Source organism: Channa argus, chromosome 5, assembly GCF_033026475.1.
Source record: "Channa argus isolate prfri chromosome 5, Channa argus male v1.0, whole genome shotgun sequence".
Classification (NCBI taxonomy): domain Eukaryota; kingdom Metazoa; phylum Chordata; class Actinopteri; order Anabantiformes; family Channidae; genus Channa; species Channa argus.
The window spans coordinates 4,260,919-4,281,864 of NC_090201.1; the positions used below are offsets into that span (position 1 = coordinate 4,260,919).

The 20,946-nt window shown below is 37.5% G+C and overlaps 1 protein-coding gene across 1 annotated transcript; it reads left to right on the forward strand.

Annotated features, from left to right (window-relative positions):
* Positions 1-613: 613 nt before the first annotated feature.
* Positions 614-18,767, forward strand: apobec2a (apolipoprotein B mRNA editing enzyme, catalytic polypeptide-like 2a). The gene is made up of 3 exons (XM_067506151.1): positions 614-913; positions 6,647-6,871; positions 17,152-18,767. Exons 1-3 carry the CDS (start codon positions 696-698, stop codon positions 17,453-17,455), a joined length of 747 nt encoding a protein of 248 aa, XP_067362252.1. The 5' UTR covers positions 614-695; the 3' UTR covers positions 17,456-18,767.
* Positions 18,768-20,946: the final 2,179 nt, after the last annotated feature.

Consider the following 20,946-nt stretch of genomic DNA (forward strand, 5'->3'; position numbering starts at 1 on the left):
CTCTTTGCACTAATGATTATATGCTAACTGTATCATATTACTATCTAAGTCTCAAGTCAAAATGCCAATATGTACACATATAGAAAGCCGCAGTGAAGAGCTGGGGCCTTGTTCCCTCAACCTCAAAGTCTGTAAATAGACCCGCTTGCCTATGACTTGCAGCTGTCTATGTATGTTTACCCTGGTCTGACCCATTTGAGCCTGTAACAGCTAGTGTGAAAATCGATACATTTAGACTGAAGCTACTCATAGGATTTTTTTTTATTACTTCAATACAGTTTCAACGCAGTTTCCTACAGTTTCTGTGCCAAAAAATGTTATCCAGTCTGACCATGCAATGCATTTTTCCTGAAAGCTATTACAAGAACAATGTTATTTATTGAGTAAAGTGTTCTTTTGCCTAATGTCCCTCAATTAAAATGCTGAAATCTAATGGAGTTATTAACTGAAATAATTTTAATATTATGTATTTAATTGCCAAAGTATGAACTGTATGATCTACTTCTTGTCTTACTATCTATGGTAAACTTCCCTCTGTACTATTTCACTCCTCCCCCTGCCCCTAAGACTTTCTGCTTGTCTTATGGTTATTCACTTTTCATTTCAGCTCTTAGCTCCTGTCTTTATCTGCACCTTGATTTGTTCTATAATTATTTCTACACAAAGCTTTTAAATTCATATATTCATTTTTCACAATGGCTGACAAAAAATATATGCAAATGAGAGGAAAAGACAGAGAAGACCAAGAAGGAGCTGAACAGGCTAAAGATATAGAGGAAGCAAAGCATAAAAGAGAGAATACAGAAATTGATGGAGAGGTTTCTGCAACAAATAATGGTGTACTAGCTAAGAGTCGGAATGGAGATTTCCAGGTTGAGCCAATAGAGCTTCCTCCATTTGAGATCATCACAGGGTAGGTACACATCATATATCAACATACACATCAATATTTTCTTCATCTGTATTTAGGTTGTCTGATGATACTTTTCTGAATCATATTCTCTAAACACAGCAGTGAGCTGTATAGACTGTACCCTGATCTTGTATACCTACTTTGAGAACTGAACTATTGAACTATTTAGCAGTGCTGATTTAATGTCCACAGTAGAAACATGACAAATACTGTAAATGCTATATCTTGCAGGTCTGTTGTTACCTAATAGTTTTATGGCAGTTTTTCAGAAATAAAATCCAGTTTGGTGCCACTTATAGGAAAATTTTAAAGGGACATAAATTGTGCTTGGTAATAATGTTTATTCCTTGGCCTAATTATTTGAAGCCCTATGAAATGCTAGTATTCACATTTTCAGGCCAAATTTTAAGTGCATGGCCAATATACATTTGGTTGAGGTCACACCATCATCATAAAAGACCTGGTTTTGATAATGGGACAATTGGCATTTTAAAAGGGAGGGTATAATGAATTATATGCAAAACGTAACAAGCACAGTGTTGTCTAAAATGTCATTATATGCTCTATACATTATCCGATCCTCCATCAAAACTAACTCTTAGGCCAAGGCAAAATCATGAAGGACGGTGCATCTAGGACGGTGCATCAATGATTTGTTTTAATTAGTTTAAAGGGCAACTTCACCAATTTCCAACTTGCTCCCCATGGCTTTAATTTTGGGTGTAAATATACAATAATGCTTTTAAATTTCTCTCTGATTTCCTTATTTCAAAATATTTCTTTTTCTGGTTGAAAAATGCCTCCAAATGACATCACTCGGAGGAGTCTTACATCAGCAGGTTGCCCACAGTCACAAGTCCATAGTGTCAGCAATGAGATGACATAATCTGAACTGAAGGTTCCTCAAAGTGATGTCATCTGGAGGGATTTTTCAGCCAGAAAACAGGAGATATTCTAATATAGAAGTCACAGAGTAGTTTAAAACCATTATAGTATGTTTACACCTTAAATAAAACCGTTGGGAACAAGTTAAAAATTTGTGAAGTTACCCATTAAGAAGAAATGTAACAAATGGACATACAGCATGTGAATCATATAAGTGCATCAAACTATAGAGATTATATATATTTTATATACTTTGGCTATATCTAAAGTATTCAAGAATTCTTTTAAGTAAAGGAAAATTATATCAGTCAGCTGCATCTATTATTTTAGAGAATCATATGACACATCTTTTATCAACCTGACTACCTGTAGCATGGGCTTTTCAGCTGCCATCCTGTTAAAGACCTTGCAGTTCTGCAACACTCCAGTGGTTACCTGGAGATGATGCACACAAGCATTGATATCCACAATGCCAAAGAAATACTTTACATAATTATTCTGAAAGTTGATGATATTACAAAATAAAACAATATAATTTAGTGGCAGTACATTCAGTCTAGACCTCTGAAGGCCACAAGCTTCAGAAAGCATTGCTCAGTTGTTTAAACGAGTAGAATTTTTTATTTTATTTTATTTTTTTACAATAATACTTACTATTATACTTACAATTAATAATTACTGTTAGCACTAATTGTATAACAAGGTCAGAATGGGATTCTGACTCTCCCACTGGTGGAATACAATGTAAAGGGATCCTGTACAAACACAGTAGCGTAGTCAACAGCAATGTCCATATCATCTGGCTTGATGGCCATTAGCTTTCCTATCACTCTGTATTGTTCTGCTCTAACTACACAAACACTAAATACACAATTACAGAAAATGTACCGTACACCCAGGTTCCATAAGATATTACCTATTATTTCAATATTAAACATATTCAACACTCAGCATGTATTCATATCAATATGAATATAATTCTATATCATCAATCCAGTTCTTTCAGTAACCATGCACATGATGAAATCGTCATAAAACCTTCCTTCAACTAAAACCTTTCTTTAACTAAATATGGGAACTTTACCAGGCATTGCAGGAACATTTATATAACATTTTTAGTTTCATATTACAGATGAAAACAGGTTTTTAAATAGAAAAAAACATTATAGTTTGCATTTAATAGTATTCATTTAATTTTTTTTTCCTGACTCATCATAGGGAAAACATTGACTGTTAATAAGAACAGGGTCAAAATCATTCTAGTATTAATACAGTGAAATTTGAGTCTCAGCCATCCAAATGATTTATATTTAGTTCTGCTTGCTGGTGCCATGCTAGCCCCCACCCTGGAAGTCCAAATGTCAACCTGACACCCACCTCAGATTTTCTTGACTCATCTAGAAAACACACAGGTGCTGTGGATTTTTCATCGTGCTGACAGGACTTAGATTACAATTATTCACACATTCAACACATTTACTGTACTTCATTTTATATCCATAAGTGTGTCTCCATCTCCAAAATCTGTAACCTTCTAGCTTTTAGGGAGCAGCACTAACCACTCCACCATTTGCATCATTTGCACATACAATTGTCCAATAGTATGAATATCAGCAGTTGGACCAGCTGTGGAAACAAAATACAATGCTACAAAATTAAGTTATTGTGGATATGCAAAGAGCCATATCATCTATCACCATTTAGCCCAAAAATACAGAGATATAATTTTGTTGTGTATTTCACCATTCCCTAACATAAGATCAGTGGAGAGTTTGGCAGAGCGTAGCAGACATTAGAAGATCATAGGAACAGAAAGAGGAAGGGCTGGGATGAAAGCTGAGAGTAACAAAACCCCAATCACTTTTTTCAGTTTAAAAAGAATGTGTATAGGTATTAGTAGTGTTGTGGATTCAAGTCCAAATCTTGACATTTTTAAGCAAAGTAATTCATATGTGCATAGTGCTATCAATATGCCAGCCACTGCTTGAACACAGCTACTGGAATTTATTTCTGCTATATTGGGCTGATCTAGTGGCGGGTGAGGCCAGAGATGAGGCCTGAGAAAGTCTGGTTTTCTTTAAAATTATTTTTAGTCTTTCTTAAGTTTTCTTCCCAAATAATAGTTAGTAGAAGCTGGTGATCCACTGTCCGATGGATAACGATACAGAGAGCTAAGAGTGTTTGGAGGATATGGATTTCTGGAACAATAGTGTTGAATCTGGAGTTAAAATCCACAAACAAAAACCATGCATATGCCCCAGGGCTGTTGAGGTTTTGCAGGATGTAATACAGTCCCATGTTGCAGGGTACTAGCAGAGGCCCTGTGACATGGTGGTTCAACACTAGTCCTTCAGATGATATAATGACTACAGATTTCAGAGAAATTAAACTGTACTCATTTAGTCCTCTGCTAGTAGCTTTCTTAGGTCCTAGAATTATGATTGAATGTTTAAAGGTTGAGGGGGAATGCACACACCTATTGTGATCTATTGGGACCAGATGGTCAGCAAAGTCATGAGGGACTAACTTTATTTAGGCTTGCTAATTTCCTGGTCATGTGTTGGGTTTACTTCCTCATTGCCTATCCTGAGCGTGTTTTGTTTGTCTGGAGGGGGGTTGTTGGGGGGTACTCTGTGAGGGGGTGGATATAGGTGTAGTGGTGGTGATCAGTGAGCTAGTGCAGGTGAGGGGTGTGGAGTTGTGTCTTTCAAACCTGCAGTAAAATGCATTAAGACAGTTACATTCACCAGCTGAGAAAAGCATGTAATTTGTAATGTCCTGCAAGGCTCTCCACACTTGTGGCATCACTGGCAGAAACACGTTGTACTGGGATCACTGGCAGAAAAGCTGTTTTTCAACTTTTCAGCATAGTTTCTCCTTGCCACCTTGCTCTTCTTTATGAGTAGTTAATCCAGTTTTTCAGTTGCAGATTCAAAAACATGCTGCCTTGCCTAGCTGGTCCATCTCGTTACAGTTCTAACTACTTGCACTACCAATTTTAGTAATCACTTATAGGTTGGCAGGAGATGAACAATACAGTGATCTGAGTGACCCAGATCTGCCCTGGGAAAAAGCAATCTGGATCTTTGAGTATGGTCTTGCCATGATTCCATGTATTCTTAACTCTGTGGGGGCAGTTTATGTGCTGTCTGTAGTTAGGCAGTTCATGCCTCAGATTTGCTTTGTTAAAATCTCCAACTGAAATGAAAAAAAAAAAAAAGCCTGGTTGTACCAACCAACACAAAAATTTAATTTGTCATGGAGAAAAAAATGATTTACAGTCTAAAAATAAATTTTCTATGTTCAGGCTGCACGATCTACGTAATGGTAATGGAAAGTCCGGCTCTTTTTAGAAGACCGATTCTTTTGGCTGAGCTCACTAAAAAGAACCAGATCTTTCGGCTCCCAAGTGGCCATTAATTTATTATGAGTAAATTATATCAAATATTTATAGTATATGGCTAACTACTCAACGGGGAGCAGAGCACTACAAAAAATAAATTATAAAGTACAAATACAAAGACCCATCTCAGCATTTAAATGTGCTCAAATGTTACTGCATGTCCTACGTCAGTCATTTTCTCACCTTTCTAGCGTCTGTGTTTCGCCTGTTCTCTCTCGTCTTCCTCTCTCCTTCTTCTTAAACAAAAAAAAAAAAAAAAAAAGAATAGACAAAAAAAACAAAAAAAAAACAAAAGCTTCTCGAAGACAGGGGCTCGTGTTGTTCACTTCAAAGAGCACCGTGACAGCAGTACACCAACCTTCATAGAAGCAGATTTTGCTTCCTCTCATTTTCCCAGATACCTCCCTTACACAGTCTACTCAGTGAAGCGTAAAGCACTGCGGAAAGTGTGCTATCTGGGATGGATGTGCTGAGCTAGGTTTGATTGAAGCAGAGATATACAGAAAGTGCAAAGTCCAATTTTGTTCTGTTAGAAAGTAGCAGCTCATCTATTTTGTTGGTCAGGAAGTGGAGATTAGCTAGATCAATGGAAGTACCTTGGGAGATTCAGCAGCACACCATCGGGCTTGTCTCACCTGCATCTCCTCCAAGATCAAAGATTACTCCCTTAACTAAGATTTCTAAATAAGTTTGTGGATAGATGAAGACTGGTTAAAGACTATGTGGAGTGGATTGTCTGAAATTAAGCAGGTCTTCTCTAGTGTATGTAATTAATTGTATTTAAGTAGCCCTAAAACTGAGTGCATTGTTGGAGTCTAATAGAAAAATAAGTCCAGTTAGGTAAATTCACTTAGCATAGATTTTTCGCTCTAGTACACTAGTACACTGTTCTAAGACATATACAAGATATCTCATTAAAATTAATACATCCTCTCCTACTAGTCCTTTACACCACAATGAAGTGAAATATTCAACCAAAGTAGTGAAATTTGGCTTAATCTTTACTGATAAATGCAGCATTGTCTGAACATGACCGATTTATGTGTAACACTGCTTAAAACGTATTTAATGTTTTAGCTTGAGCTTCGAACCTGATGCAGGTAGTTACAGGAAGCTAGATTAAAAAGGAGACATTCTGCTGCATTTAGGATCATTTGGAGAGTTTTGATTGTGCTTGCCTGTAGCCACACCAACAGTTGCATTATAGTAATTGAGATAAATAGGAGATAAAATGAGGCGAGTAATGCACTGTAAGGATGTCTCTTCTAAAGTAAAGAAGCTGGCAAACCCATCGGCAGTTAGAGAGGTGGATGGGGGAGGTGGAGGGGGCTAGATGAGTGATTTGAACAGCTTCCTGGTGTAAGTGGTGTTGCTAAGTTTGATTTTTTTCACAAATGCCAATTTGTGTTTACTAACAATTTCTGTATTACTTCTGTTATCAACAGGGACCGTATAGATCCTTTGGTCTTTAAGTTCCAGTTTAAGAATGTGGAATACTCTTCTGGGCGCAACAAGACTTTCCTTTGCTACCTGGTGGAAGAAGGCAACACAGCTGATGGGCTGCAGAGGGGTTATCTGGAGGATGAGCACACTGGCTCTCATGCTGAGGATGCTTTCTTCAAGCAGTGTCTGCCACACTACGACCCTGCACTTACATACACAGTCACCTGGTATATAAATGTATCTCTTAATTATCAGAGGGCTTCACAGTCCTTTGCCAGATGGAACCTATAGTCTAAGATTTTTTTTTCCCAACAGATTTTTAATAGTGTAAGGATTTTGTGTAAGGCTTGTTGTGCGACAGGCATTTTTTAACTCTAACAGTGTGACATAGAATCCTATCTTTATAGGATCCTATATTGCCACTTTAAGTCATTTTCTTTTATCTATGATACTTACCTAGATTTACTGATGTCAACATCTTTGTCATGTCTGAGCCTGGTCTAAGTGGTCTACTGGGATGATATGCAACTATGAGATATGAACTAATAGATATTTTAGGACTTTTAGAACTTTTAGATGATGGAGCACGACCGTTTAGACCGCTTTATATGTAAAAAGCAGGGTTTTAAAATTTATTCCAAATAGTATGGGAATCCAATAAAGAGAAACTAGTGAAGGTGAAATATGATCCCTCTTGCCAATTCCAGTCGGCACTCTTACCGCAGCATTTTTTTTTATTAATTGCAGGCTTTTTAGGGAGTTACTGGGGCATCCTGAAAGGAGGGAATTACAATAGTCCAACCTGGAAGTAACAAATGCATGGAATAGCTTTTGGGCATCACTTTGAGGCAGGATGCTCCTAATTTTGGCAATGTTCTGTAGGTGGAAGAAGGCTGTTCTAGAGGTTTTATATGTGAGGTAAAGGAGAAATCCTGATCAAATATAACTGCAATGTACTAGTTTTAGGGTTCTGTAACACAGGCAGGCCTGGTAGTGAGCATGTGGACCGTAGCCGTGGTGAATCTCCAATCCCTGATCGTGAAGAGAACTCCAAAATCCTATTTGTGACATAATATGCAAATTCCGAAATCCCTTTAGTGACTCAGTGAACTAGTGCACCATTCTCAAAGCTGAATGGTCCATAATTCTCTTGCGTGACACAAACATGGTTCTTAACATTGGTATGAGAATTCTTACAGTGGATATTTACTTAGTGGAGTCCTTGAAACTTGATAATGTCTTCGTCAACAATGCTACACATGAAAAACCTTTCAGTGGATATTCCCTGGGTGAAGTCTTTGATACAGGTAACTTGAACACATGATGGATACTCATCCTGAATTCCGCATCAGAGTAGTAGCAGATAATCACATAGCTTGGTAAAAACGTGGCATGATCAGAAAACATGGACATGACATGGTAAATCTTCTCCTTACAATCACGCGGAGAGGTGAGAGCAGGTGAAACTGATCAACGGTGATTAGTTAAGCGGGGGAAAAACAGACGGGAGCAGGAAGTGGCTGCAAAATGAAAGCCATGAAGTGTGAAATGAAGTTGGGGAGTCCATTATCTGAAGCCAAGAGAAGATTGTTGGTGACTTTTACCAGTGCTGTTCCTGTACTATGATGAACTTTAAATCTCGACTGAAAGTCTTCAAATAAATTATTCGTGTACAGGTGGTTGCATTATTGCTTTGCAACTACTTTTTTCAAGGATTTTAGAAATAAAGGGGAAATTGGATATTGGTCTGGAATTGGCTAAAACACCTGGGTGAAGACAGCATTTTTAAGTAGTGGTTTTATTACAGCTACCTTATAGGCCTGTGGTACATAGCCTGTTTCTAAAGATAGATTGATGATGTCTAAAACGAAAGTGTCTATTAAGGGTCAACCTGTCTACCAGATAGGTTGTTTGTTTAGATGATGTAATAGTTGAATTTAGCGCAGTGAGATCTATGAGTAAAAAGTAGTCTAAGAGGGATTGGGGCCTTAATGATGATTGTAGTACTGTTGTACATGAAGATCTGTGTGTATTATTTGGGGGGAAGGACCTTTTGAAATAGAATTGTATTCACAAAGAAAGTAATGAAATAATTGCTGCTCAGAGTTAATGGAATACTAGGCTCAACAGAACTATGACTCTTAGTCAGCTTGGCTACAGTGCTCTATTAATGATGAATAATATGCTGTTCTGGCATCACAGACAGCTTTTTTGTACATTTTTCCAGGCTAAATGAGATTCTTCTAAATTCTGGAGCGCCACTTCTTTTCTAACTTTCGTGTTGCCTGTTTTTCATTGTTGTAAGGTGGCTACCCTCCATTGTATTGACATGTGGTAAAGCAAATGATGAAAGAATTGTTTATTTAAATTTGTTTACAGCATTTTCACTTAAGCACCTGCTGTAGTGGATTTATTTTCTAACTGCTGACTAGTCCATTATTGTAAATTCAAATGTTATTAGAACATGGTCAGACAGAAGAGAATTATGAGGAAAAACTTTTAAAATTATTGGTTGCGATGCCATGTGTAAGGGCAATGTTTAAGGTGTGACTAAAACAGTAAGTAGGTTTATTTACATTTTGGGAAAAAACAATTAAATCTAATAATGAATTAAATGCAGTGTTGAGGCAGTTAATGTCAGCATCTACACCCACTATGATGACTTTTTTCACTAAGTACTAAATCAGATAGAAAATCTTAAAATTCAATCATAAACTCTGAATAAGGGACTGGAGGATGTCACGGAATAACAAATAGATTTTTTATTTTTTTTTTGAGTTTTCCAGTTGGATATGAAAGGCTAAGAGTAATGCTCTCAAACGAGTTATAACTACGTTATAGATTGCATTAGCAGATTGAGTAGATTGCAGCTACTCCTCCACCTCGGCCTGTGCTTCTAGGAACATGATAATTAATATGACTTGGGGGGTGGACTCATGTAGACTTAATAATAATGTTACTGTATCTTACTAAGGAAAAAAACATTTCAACTAGCTAAATGTCTATTGTTTTTGTATTGTAAGTTTGCATCTCCTGACACTAATATGGCACTTAGAGGAATGCAAACTTAACCCTAAACCAAACAGAATAACTATCTAAATTCGACTTGGTTCAAAACTTTACACCCCCTTGACAAATTGCTTAAAAATGTATTTTTAATTTATGATGTAGGCACTTTGATGTGTAAAATTTAAATAAAAACAGAATCGAATGATTTGCAAATCTTATCAACCCATATTTTATTCACAATAGAACATAAACAACATATAAAATGTTGAAACTGAGACATTTTACCATTACATGGAAAATATTTGCTTACTTTAAGTTTAATGGCAGCAACACATCTCAAAAAAGTTGAAACAGGTGGAACATGTTTGCCATTGTGTAACATCCCTTCTTTTTTTAACAACTATCTGTACACATCTGGGAAGTGAGGAGACCAGTTGCTGGAGTTTTAGGAGAGGAATGTTGTCCCATTCTTGTCTGATGCAGGATTGTAGCTCCTCAACAGGTCTTTGTTGCCAGATTTTTTCTGTTTTATGATGCACCAAATGTTTTCTATTGGTGTATAGTCTATACTGCAGGTAGGCCAGTTCAGCTTCCGGACTCTTGTCCTGCGAGGCCATGCTGTTGTGATGTATGCAGTGTGTGGTTTATCTGTGGTTTGTCTTGCTAAACATCCAAGGCCTTCCCTGAAAGAAACGTTGGTGGATAGGCTCATATGTTGTTCTAAAACCTCTATGTACTTTTCAGCATTGATTGTGCCTTTCCATATGTCTACCCTTGCCATAGGCACTAATGCACCCGCATACCATATGAGATAACACTAACCACTAATAACCACTAATAACAACCTGGATGGTCCCACTCCTCTTTAGTCCGCAGGAAAAGGCGTCCATGGTTTCCAAAAAAATTTTTAAATTTTGATTCATCTGACCACAACACAGTTTTAAATTTTGAATCAAACTATTTTAAATGAGCTTTGGCCCAGAGAACACGGTGGTGGTGTTTCTGGATCCTTTTTATATATAGCTTCTTCTTTGCATGAAACAGCTTTAACTAGCATTTGAAGATTGCACAGCGAACTGTATACCCAAGACAGTGATTTTTGTAAGTGTTCCTGAGCCCATACTGTGATGTCCAGAAGAACATGCTGACAGTTTTTAATACAGTGTGTGGCCTGAGGGCCTGAAGATCACGAACATCCAGTTTTGACCTTCAGCCTTGTCCATTGTGCAAAGAGGTTCCTCTGTCTCTCTGCATCTTTTAATGATATTTCATAATGCAGATGGTGGGTTCTTCAAAATCTTTACAATTGTGCGTTGAGGAACATTTTTCTGAAATTGTGACACTTTTTTTCTGTTTACGAACCATTGGATTTTTAGACATATTTGCCACATGTACTGATAAATGTTTGTAAAACAGTTTTGTAAAAAATAAGTAGTTACATAAATGGAGAGGGAAGGACATTCAACTTCTGTCAAATCAGCATGTTTGGAACCATTACAGCCAACACTATTGGCTACATTTGTCTGTGTGGTATGTGACAAGAAAGCTACAAGCTGCAAGTGTTGCTAATTTGGAGATACACGCATTTCCAGCTGACCACAAACTTCACAAAACAAGGTAAATTTATAAATTTATCCAGGTAACTCTTCATGTTAAGGCTCCGGTGGCAGAACTAACGTTAACTGTTAGTGTTGCATTTTGATATTATTCTCAAAAACAAATGCAACTATTTTACTACAATTTTCCTGTGGATAACTGACCAGTTTAATGCCACCTCTGTCTATCTAATTTCATCCTTAGGTTTTTTTCTTGTAATATATTCATTTGAGAGTAAAGTGATAATTACTTCAAGTCCTTTATTCTTTTAGCTAGTTAGTTATATCATATTCAGAGACAACTAAAAACATTTAGCTCCAATCTCTTTACTACACTGATGTAATTATTGTCCTTGGTTTTGTTTACACAGGAATGCTGTCAGTAGTGGATTTTGGCCATGAGGACATCCAACGATCATCACTGTTTAACATTTCAAAGATTAAGTGTAAAAAACTAAACGCATGATTGTTTTACAATGGAAAAAAAATGGATTTCAAAAGTCCATGATAATACCTAAATCATGTTGCCACTTAACAAATGGGGTTATGCAAATAACTGCGACTGTGGTAGGTCCAGGCAGAGAGATCATCCACCAATGCCACAGTTCGATACGTGTTCTTCCTGTCAAAGTGTCCTTGAGCAAGACACTGAACACCAACTTACAGCAGCTGCTCCCGGTGTGTTGGCTAGCTGCATAGCAGCTTCCGTCAGTGTGTAAGTGTGTTTGTGATTGTGAGTGCGAACGGTTTAACGAGAAGCAGTGTAAAGCCCTTTGAAAACCAATAGGTAGAGAAGAACTCTATAAGTGCACAGCATTTACATTTTTTTCAATACTCTATAGCTTTAAAGTATTTGTACTTGGCTTTTTCCATTTTGCACCGCTGCCTCACAGCTTGAAAGTCCTCAGTTGGAATTCATCAGTCGGGTGTGGCCTTTTTGTGTGGAGATTGCTTGTGTGGGTTTCCTCCCAAAGTCCAAAGACATGGATGTTATGTTAACTGGTGACTCTAAATTGCCTTTAGATGGGAATGTGAGAGTGAATTGTTTTCCGTCTGTGTATGTCTCTGTGTTTATCCTGAGAGATAGACTGCGTGACCTGTCCAGGGCATGCCATGCCTCTTGGCCAAAGGCAGCTGGGGTGGACTCTGGCCCTTGCGACAAACAGGATAAGTGGTTAGGATAAAAGATGGATGGATATACAGTATTTGCGTTTACCTCTTTTCATGTTTTGCTAGTTTTTTAAATTAGATAAGTCACAATATGAGGTGAATAGTTAAAAAATAGAATTTTGACAAAATGCCTTTGTAACTGCAGCCTGTGGTTTTAAAGCAATACATGAGGATGGTTGTAGCATTTCTGCTTGCATACATTCTGCTTTGCAGGGGATAATACACATATACATTTATAAAGTCCAAGGTGTGCCAACCTTGAAGATAATTTATGCTAGAACATATGTACATACATATCTGTATGAATTACGTTAAGTTGAGATTTCAACAAAATTACAACTTAGAACTAATAATCATTTCTTTAAGACTAGGACACAAACTCAATGCTAAAAACATCATGATTAAGATGATAACATTGTATGGGAACAGTTTAGAAAGTCATTTTTAGGGCTTACAACTTTTTGTAAAGATCTATTAATGATTTTCCTGGAAAGAGTTGAGAGAAACCTTGTTGGTCCTTCCTACTGCCCTCATATCAATTGGGGCAGTCAGAAAAAAGCCAGTACTTGAAACCAGATTTCTAAACTGGTGCATTTGTGAGGACTCATACCATAAAGCTGTGGTGGCATAATAAACATTTACCAATAAGTATGTTGCCTAGGGCTTCCTCAAGGGGGATTTGTTTGGTTTTCTCTATACATCTTTATGGTCTTGACTTTATTCTGTAATGCACCCTGAGATGACTTTGTTGTGAATTGGTGGTATATAAATAAAGCTGAATTTAATTGAAATGAAATATTGCTGTTTGTTTTACTTCACTCCAACTTTCATTTTATTGAGTCTTCTTTTCCTTTCGGCTGTTCACTTTCAGGGGACGCCACAGCAAATCATGTGCCTCCATCTAACCTTATCCTCTTAATCCTCTTCTCTCACACCAACTAACTTCATTTTCTCTCTCACTACATCCATAAATCTCCTCTTTGGTCTTCTTCTAGACCTCCTGCCTTGCAGCTCCGACCTCAAAATTACTTCTACCGATATATTCAGTCTCTCCTCTGAACATGTCCAAACCACCTCAATCTGGCGTCTCTGACTTTATCTCCAACACATCTAACATGAGCTGTCCCTCTGATGTACTCATTCCTGATCCTATCCATCCTCATCACTCCCAAAGGGAACCTCAACAACTTAAGCTCTGCTATCTCCAGCTTTGCCTCCTATGTTTTCTTCAGTGCCACTTTCTCTAAGCTGAACAACATAGTTGGTCTCACCATCATCTTGAAAACATTTCCTTTCATTCTTGCTGATACTCTGTTATTACACAACACCTGACACTTTTCTCCACCCGTTCCAACCTGGTTGCCCTCGTCTCTTCACCTCTATTCCACACTCTCTGTTGCTCTGAACCGTTAACCCTAAGTACTTAAAGTCCTGCACCTTCTTCACCTCTGCTCCCTGTAACCTCACTGTTCCACGTGGGTCACTGACACACATGTATTCTTCTAAACTTCATTCCTCTTAATTTCCAGAGAAGACCTCCACCTCTCTAGATTTTCTTCCACCTGCTCCCTGCTCTCACTACAAATCAAAATGTCATCTGCAAACATCATAGTCCACAGAGATTCTTGTCTAACATCATCTGTCAGCCTGTCCATCACCAGAGAAAACAAGAAGGGGCTAAGAGCCGATCCTTGATGCAGACCCTACTCCACCTTGAACTCCTGTCACACCTACAGCACACCTTACCTAGCTGTCTTACAGCTCTTATACTGGACCACTCTAACATACTTCTCTGCCACTACAGACTTCCTCATGCGATACCATAGCTCTTCTCTCTGCACCCTGTGATACACTTTTTTTAAATCTACAAAGACACAATGCATCTCCCTATGACCCTCTCTGTACTTCTCCATCAGCATCCTCAATGCAAATACTGCATATGTTGTACTCTTTGTAGTCATGAAACTTTATTGCTGCTCACAAATGCTCACCTCGCTTCATTGTTTGGCTCATCAGCTTTATTCCTCTGTAGCTGCCACAGCTCTGCACATCTCCCTTGTTCTTAAAAATGGGCACCAAGTACACTTCTCCTCCATTCCTTAGGCATCCTCTCACTATGTCATCAGAACCAACTGCCTTTCTACTCTTCATCCTCTTCAACCTCCTCCTCACTTCACTTTACTAATCTTTGCTACTTCCTGCTTCACACTAGTCATCTCTTCTACTCTTCGTTCCCTTTCATTTTCCTCATTCAGCAACTCTTCAAAGTTCTCCTTCCATCTTCCCATCACATTCCTGGCACCTGTCACATTTCCATCCTTATCTTTAATCACCCTAACCTGCTGCACATACTTCCCATCTCTATCTCTTTGTCTGCCCATCTGTACAAATCCACCTCTCCCTCTTTAGTGTCCAACCTTGCATACAAGTCCTCATATGCTCTTTGTTTGGCCTTCGCCACCTCTACCTTCACCTTACGCTGCATCTCCCTCTACTCCTGTCTACTCTCTTCAGTGTCCCAGTGTCCTTCTTAGCTAACCACTTTCCCTGAACTTCCTTGTTCTAAAAACCTTGGTGAAGTAGAGATTATTAATGTCTACAATACTTGCAACAATCAATAGAAGGAAATCTAGAAAATGAATTTATTACAACTAGCAGCAACTGTGAGTCATTTGAAATTTTGATAATTTAACTGATTTGTTCTGCTCATAAATTATGAACAGAACAAATCATTCAGCACATTTTACGCTGTCAATATTACATTGAGCCAGAGTAACATGTGATTTTAGTTTGATCTTGATACAATGTAACTGAATGATAAACGTAGTTAGTAGTAGTTAGCACATTAGTCAAATTGGTGCTTTACTGGAATAAACCAGTAAATGGGTCCAAATATGTTTGTGAGAATAATTTCAAATTTGGAGTAAGGGTAGTGTTAAAGGAGCAAAAATGAGTGTTAATTCTGTCCACCAGGGCTTTCAGTAAAGTGCTAATAGCTTACAGCAGTAACAAGCTAACACTAACATCATACTGAATTGCCTTTTTAATCTTAAGGTACTTCCACAGCACGGCGATGTAATATCAACATAGTGCAGACGTTTTGAAAAGAGTGGCGCAGTATCTTTGTACAGCAGGTGCTCATAGTGCAGGTGCTCAAGATGTTGCAGAGATGTTAATTTACCGCTGCTTTCCCTACATTTTCTCGCTGTCTACATGACCCCGCCAGTGAGGCATATATAATAGTATAGCATTACATAATACAGAGGTCGCTTGCACATTGTAAAGACGTCGCTAACATTTACAAATTTGAGATACATTCAGAAAAAGGGTGTAATCTTAATTGTATATTATAAATAGACAGCATTCACAGTTATTTTGATGTTGCATGCATCAGTATTTCTTATCCCCATTTGTGAAACACAATGTCTAATGTCTATTTCTGTTCAACTCGAAAAGTGTATCACGTCTTAACCATTATTATTCAGTCTACCTTTGCGGACACAGCATTTATATATATTAAACCAAGCTGTAAAATCTTCAATGTTACAAAATTAACCATCTACAGGCGAAAACAGAGGACACTAGTTGGCAATGCTCATGTACCCTAATCCAATAAGAACACAGAAGCAGCAGAAATTAGGACTGTGTTTCATACTATTAGTAAAAATTATAGGAGGTAGAAAAGGACAAGCTATAAAGCTCTGTCTTGTAGAGCAGAGATTTTTGGTAAAAATTTGCCCATGACTGGAGAAGATAGCAAAAAAACAAAACAAAACAACAACATTGATTTCATGGACATTTCTCCATGTGCTGTCTACACAGTCATAATCCTGACCTCACTAAAGACTTGCATTCCTCCTGGTCAACTGAATTTTTTTTTTCCTGAATCGATAGCAACATAAGGGTTATAGGTAACATAATGTTGGCTTCAATAAATCCCAATTTTTAAGTTATGTCGATAGCTGAAGTTTACTCCCACAACGCCATCTTAATAGGCATGCATTTGCCCTGAGGAGTCACCCTGGGTCAAGGCTAATGTGATCTATTATTAGCTGTTAGCATGTGCTAAGATTAACTATAAAAAACTTGTAACTAGTAACTTTTAGGTTTCAATGCCTTCTTTAATGATAACATTACTTAACATTGAAACAAATCTCATTTAACTGTTTTGACTTTGGTGTTGTCTGGGTATTGTTTGGCCTATACTTTATTTTACTTGAGGTTGTGTTCACACGTGATGGGGAGTGTAATTTAGCCTTTTTCACCATGCCAGTAGCTAAAAGGTTTCTGCATATTGTTTCTGCAGACTCCACAGAGTTATGAAATGAAGAAACTGGAGGCTAAGGGTTTCCTTGAAGCCTTTCTTTAAGCAACATCCACCCTCATTCAAACTGAAGGCTAAGGGTTTCCTGGAAGAATTTCTTTAAGTAACATCCACCCTCATTCAAGCAATTAATTTGCCTGGAAATTACACTACGGAGTGAATAATAAAATTTACTCATGCTATATTTATTTAAATATTTAACAAAACTACAGATTTTTTTAAATATTTATGCACCAGTTAACTCTGACCCAAGGGGCTGTGTGGAAGTTTAATCAATAAATTGACCCTTCCGATGCGATTGTACAAATAAAGTTTTATGGACATAAATACAATGTTTTAATCTCATACAGTGCTACAAAGAGATGTGTGAACTGTTTATTATTTCTTTGTTGTGCCACCTTTCTCTTAGGTATGTTTCCTCCAGTCCTTGCTCCACTTGTGCAGCAAATATTGCTGAAGTGTTAAAGGCCAGGAAAAACATCAAGCTTAGCATCTTCGCTGCTCGGCTGTTTGAGTGGGAGGAAGAAGAAGTCCAGACTTGGCTGAAGGCTCTGCATACTGCTGGCTGTAAACTGAGGGTGATGAAGCCTCTAGACTTTGCCTACACCTGGGACACATTTGTGGAGAATGAGGAACAACCTCTGAATCTGTGGGAGGACTGCAAAGAAAACTATGAGTATTACCAAGAAAAACTGGCTGACATTCTAAAATGACCATAGTTAGTATTGTAGGAAAAATATTTTCCTACAATTTGAGAAAAAAGGTGTACTGATCAGCCACAACATACATACCATCTGATGGTTTGATTAATGAATTTCTCTAAAGTTGCATTATTTGCTTGGTTAGTCTCTCAAAAGGATATTTATGACCAGGATCTTTGGTGGTCTTTATAATGATGGGAAATGCAGCTGTTTGTAGTGAGCAAGATCATTCAGGTCAGCAATAACAGCCAGCTGTTTTGGCTCCCAAATTACTTTTTAATTAGTACAATTTCTGGTTTTGTTTAATTCATTTATTTAATTCAGATTCATGATCCTGTCATCCCCAGCTTTACTTCCTCTTTCTCAGCTCTTATTTTTCAGTTCTCTTGTTTCTACTTCCTGTCATGTATTAATTCACTCCTCAGTCCTAATTATTTTCACCTGTGCACCTGTCTATTTATATTATACACACAGCTAAAGGTGATCCTTGTCTTTTCTCTCTGTTGTATGGGTTGGGTTGGTTTGGTTTGGTTTAGTTTAAATCAAATCAAATCAAATCAAATCAAATCAAATCAAATCAAATCAAATCAAATCTTTATTAATGCTTCTTGTTGGTTTTTCTTTCATGGATACCTACCTTTAATTTTGGGTAGTTTGAAAACAAGCTAAAGTTTGTCGGTCTTTGCACCAAACACAAACATTCGGGAATGCTAAAAACGCTCAAGATCTTAGCTTTTGCAATTGTTCCTATGGATTGAGTTACAACTGAAGTTAAGCAGCATGTTCTCGGCTGCGTTAGAGTAAAAAAGTCTATCCTTGACCTCAGTTTCCTTGTTTTGTTCTAGTTTTCTCCTAGCCTCTTTATTTTCTAGTTTGTTTTTTGTATTTATGTTCTAATCTTTATTTTACACTAGCCCTGGTTTGTGGTTATTTCCTAGTTCATGTATTAACCCTTAGGAGACCTTAGGGACATTTTGTGCCATTCAGTTCTTATTTTAAAGTCATTTTAGCTGTTTGGAATCAATATAGCTCAAATTGGCCAGAGGATATTCCTTTTTTTTTATTTTTATTTTTTTTTGTAGAGGACCTCCTTGAGGCTTAATGCTTATCTTGGTTTCACCATTTTGTTGATTTCCACTTCGGATTCTTCAGTTTCCCAACTCTGCTCTTGACAAATCCCTAGTTTGTTTTTTTTCCTGCATTATATTTTTGTCTTGACATGTAACTTTAGCCTTTTGTAATCCCAGTTTTTGTCCTCCTTGCTGGAGCAACTTTTTGTTAGTCTTTTCTTTCCCTGTATTTGTAAATAAATTTTACTTTCTTTGCCACGTGTGTGTTTCCTGCTCAGGCACAAGCATGCAAAACAGAAATGAAAGACTTTGTAGGCAAAGACACACGGTGAAAACTGTTGATTCAGTACCATGTTGCTCACATTCATGCACAGAAGAACATTTTCTGACAAAATATCCTTTATATCAAAATATCCTTATCCCCACTTATCTGATTCAGCTAATGAAATGTGGAGAACAACATTTCAAAATCATAGAAGCGGGTTTGTTCCTCATTCAGAGAGCCAGTGCCCATCTAAACAGACCAATATAAAACCACTATAGATAATTACTTCACTAAATCCCATCTTTGATCAGAAGGAACATTAGCGCTATGTGAAACGTGCTTTAAAATGTAAATCTGTGCACCTTGGTGACACCAATGTGAGAGTAACTCTGTAGACAAGACAGACCTCTGTAGCTTCCATTCTTACACATAACAATGAATCAAGACCCCATAGTGTGTATTTGTAAATCTTGAATTATTGAACACTTGTATTCCTTTGGATGTAGACATCAGACCGATCCACAATTTAATCATTAGATATGTCACATTGATGGGGCATAAATTTGACAACATGAATGCATGCATAAAGATCGATCTTGAGAATAAGACAATAGCTGAGTCAAATGTTCTTTTGTGGTTTCCCAGGAACACCTACACTATACACAGTGTTGCCAGTCATTTTAGGTACTGTAATTCAGTTGCTTTTAATACTGCCCTAGATGCTCAACTGTCTACCAAAAATGTCACCACTTGACCATTCACTTTTAGAATGTATTCAGAAAATGTACTCTTTCCCTCCTTCCCTTGTGAGTTTTGTCAATCAGTTTTCATTGCATTTGTCTGGCAAATTGTCAGTCTATGCAAGCATTTCTTCATTGCAGTTAGCTGGTAAATCAGTGTATGTGTATGTAAGCATGTCTTTATTGCAATGTGTGTCAGTGTGTGCAGTACCTCCCTCTTTTTGCACCGTCACCTGCTTTTCCTCCTCCTGTCAATTTGACTTCTCAGGACAATCTCTGGGTCTATGTCCTCCTCAGTGACCACACTGCTCTTTACCAGAGGGACAATCTTTTGCCCAGTGTACCCTTTTACCCACATGCATGTCATTCATCTGCAGTTGTTGGCACATAATGCACAAATTGTTACCATTTCTTTTTGTTTCTCTGTATGCTTGAGTTGATATGAACTGTACACTACAATGTACAAAGTAGACTGCAACAGTTTTTTAGTTTTTGTCTGTAACGTAAAAAAAAATATATATGATACTTTGAATGTTGATAGGGTGTGGAGAAAACCCTACATTTTAGCAAGCCAACTTTAAATAGATTAAACAAATATTAGCATTAAATGTATTTTGTCCATGTCCGACAACCATTTTCCCACTCCACATCTTTGGTTTAACATAATGACAGACCATCCAAATTTTCATGTAAAAGGTAAAGCTCAAAAGAAACTGAGTAACATTAGCTTGTAGTAAACAGATGCTTCCACAGACACTGCCTTATAGGAGGTTTGCTTGCTGTGTGTGTGTGTGTGTGTGTGTGTGTGTGTGTGTGTGTGTGTGTGTGTGTGTGTGTGCGCGCGCGTGCATGTGATGTATGCATGCTTAACATGCTCAATCTGTTTTTTCTTATGAATGTCTAACTTCACTGTAATTTATTCATATCATGATAAGAGACAAACAGATGTCAGACTGGCACTGAGGCACTGCTCTCTCTTCCCTCTTTCTGTGTTTCTGCTTGTCTGCATATCTGTGTGTCGATGTGGATCGACCACATCGACACACGCATCGACGCAATGGTTTAAATTGTGGCAAGTGGGAGACAGTGGTTATTAAGGATCTTTAGTCATTTCTTTTATAAAGGCAAGGCTTGTTATATAATTTATACATAATGGTTTAGACAAGTTATGAAATTAATAACAAATTTTAAAAAATTATATTTTAACTGTGTGAATTGCTGCTAAATCATGTTCAGAATTTGAATTAATTTCATGATAATGTACCGAACATATTTGACAGGGGAAAATACTATGTAATTTATTATATTTGAAGAATATAATAATCTGGGTAGATCCAGGGTTGAAAATGGTTGAATTAATAAAAAAATATACTTGTCTGATGTCAACTGACTTTCCTTGTAGCCCAAATATGAGGGGCCTTTGGGTCT

Coding starts and splice junctions, on each gene's coding strand:
- apobec2a (XM_067506151.1), top strand. CDS start 696: ATGGCTGACAAAAAATATATGCAAATGAGAGGAAAAGACAGAGAAGAC. Junction 914..6,646: donor CCATTTGAGATCATCACAGG/GTAGGTACACAT, acceptor TGTTATCAACAG/GGACCGTATAGATCCTTTGG. Junction 6,872..17,151: donor CTTACATACACAGTCACCTG/GTATATAAATGT, acceptor CCTTTCTCTTAG/GTATGTTTCCTCCAGTCCTT.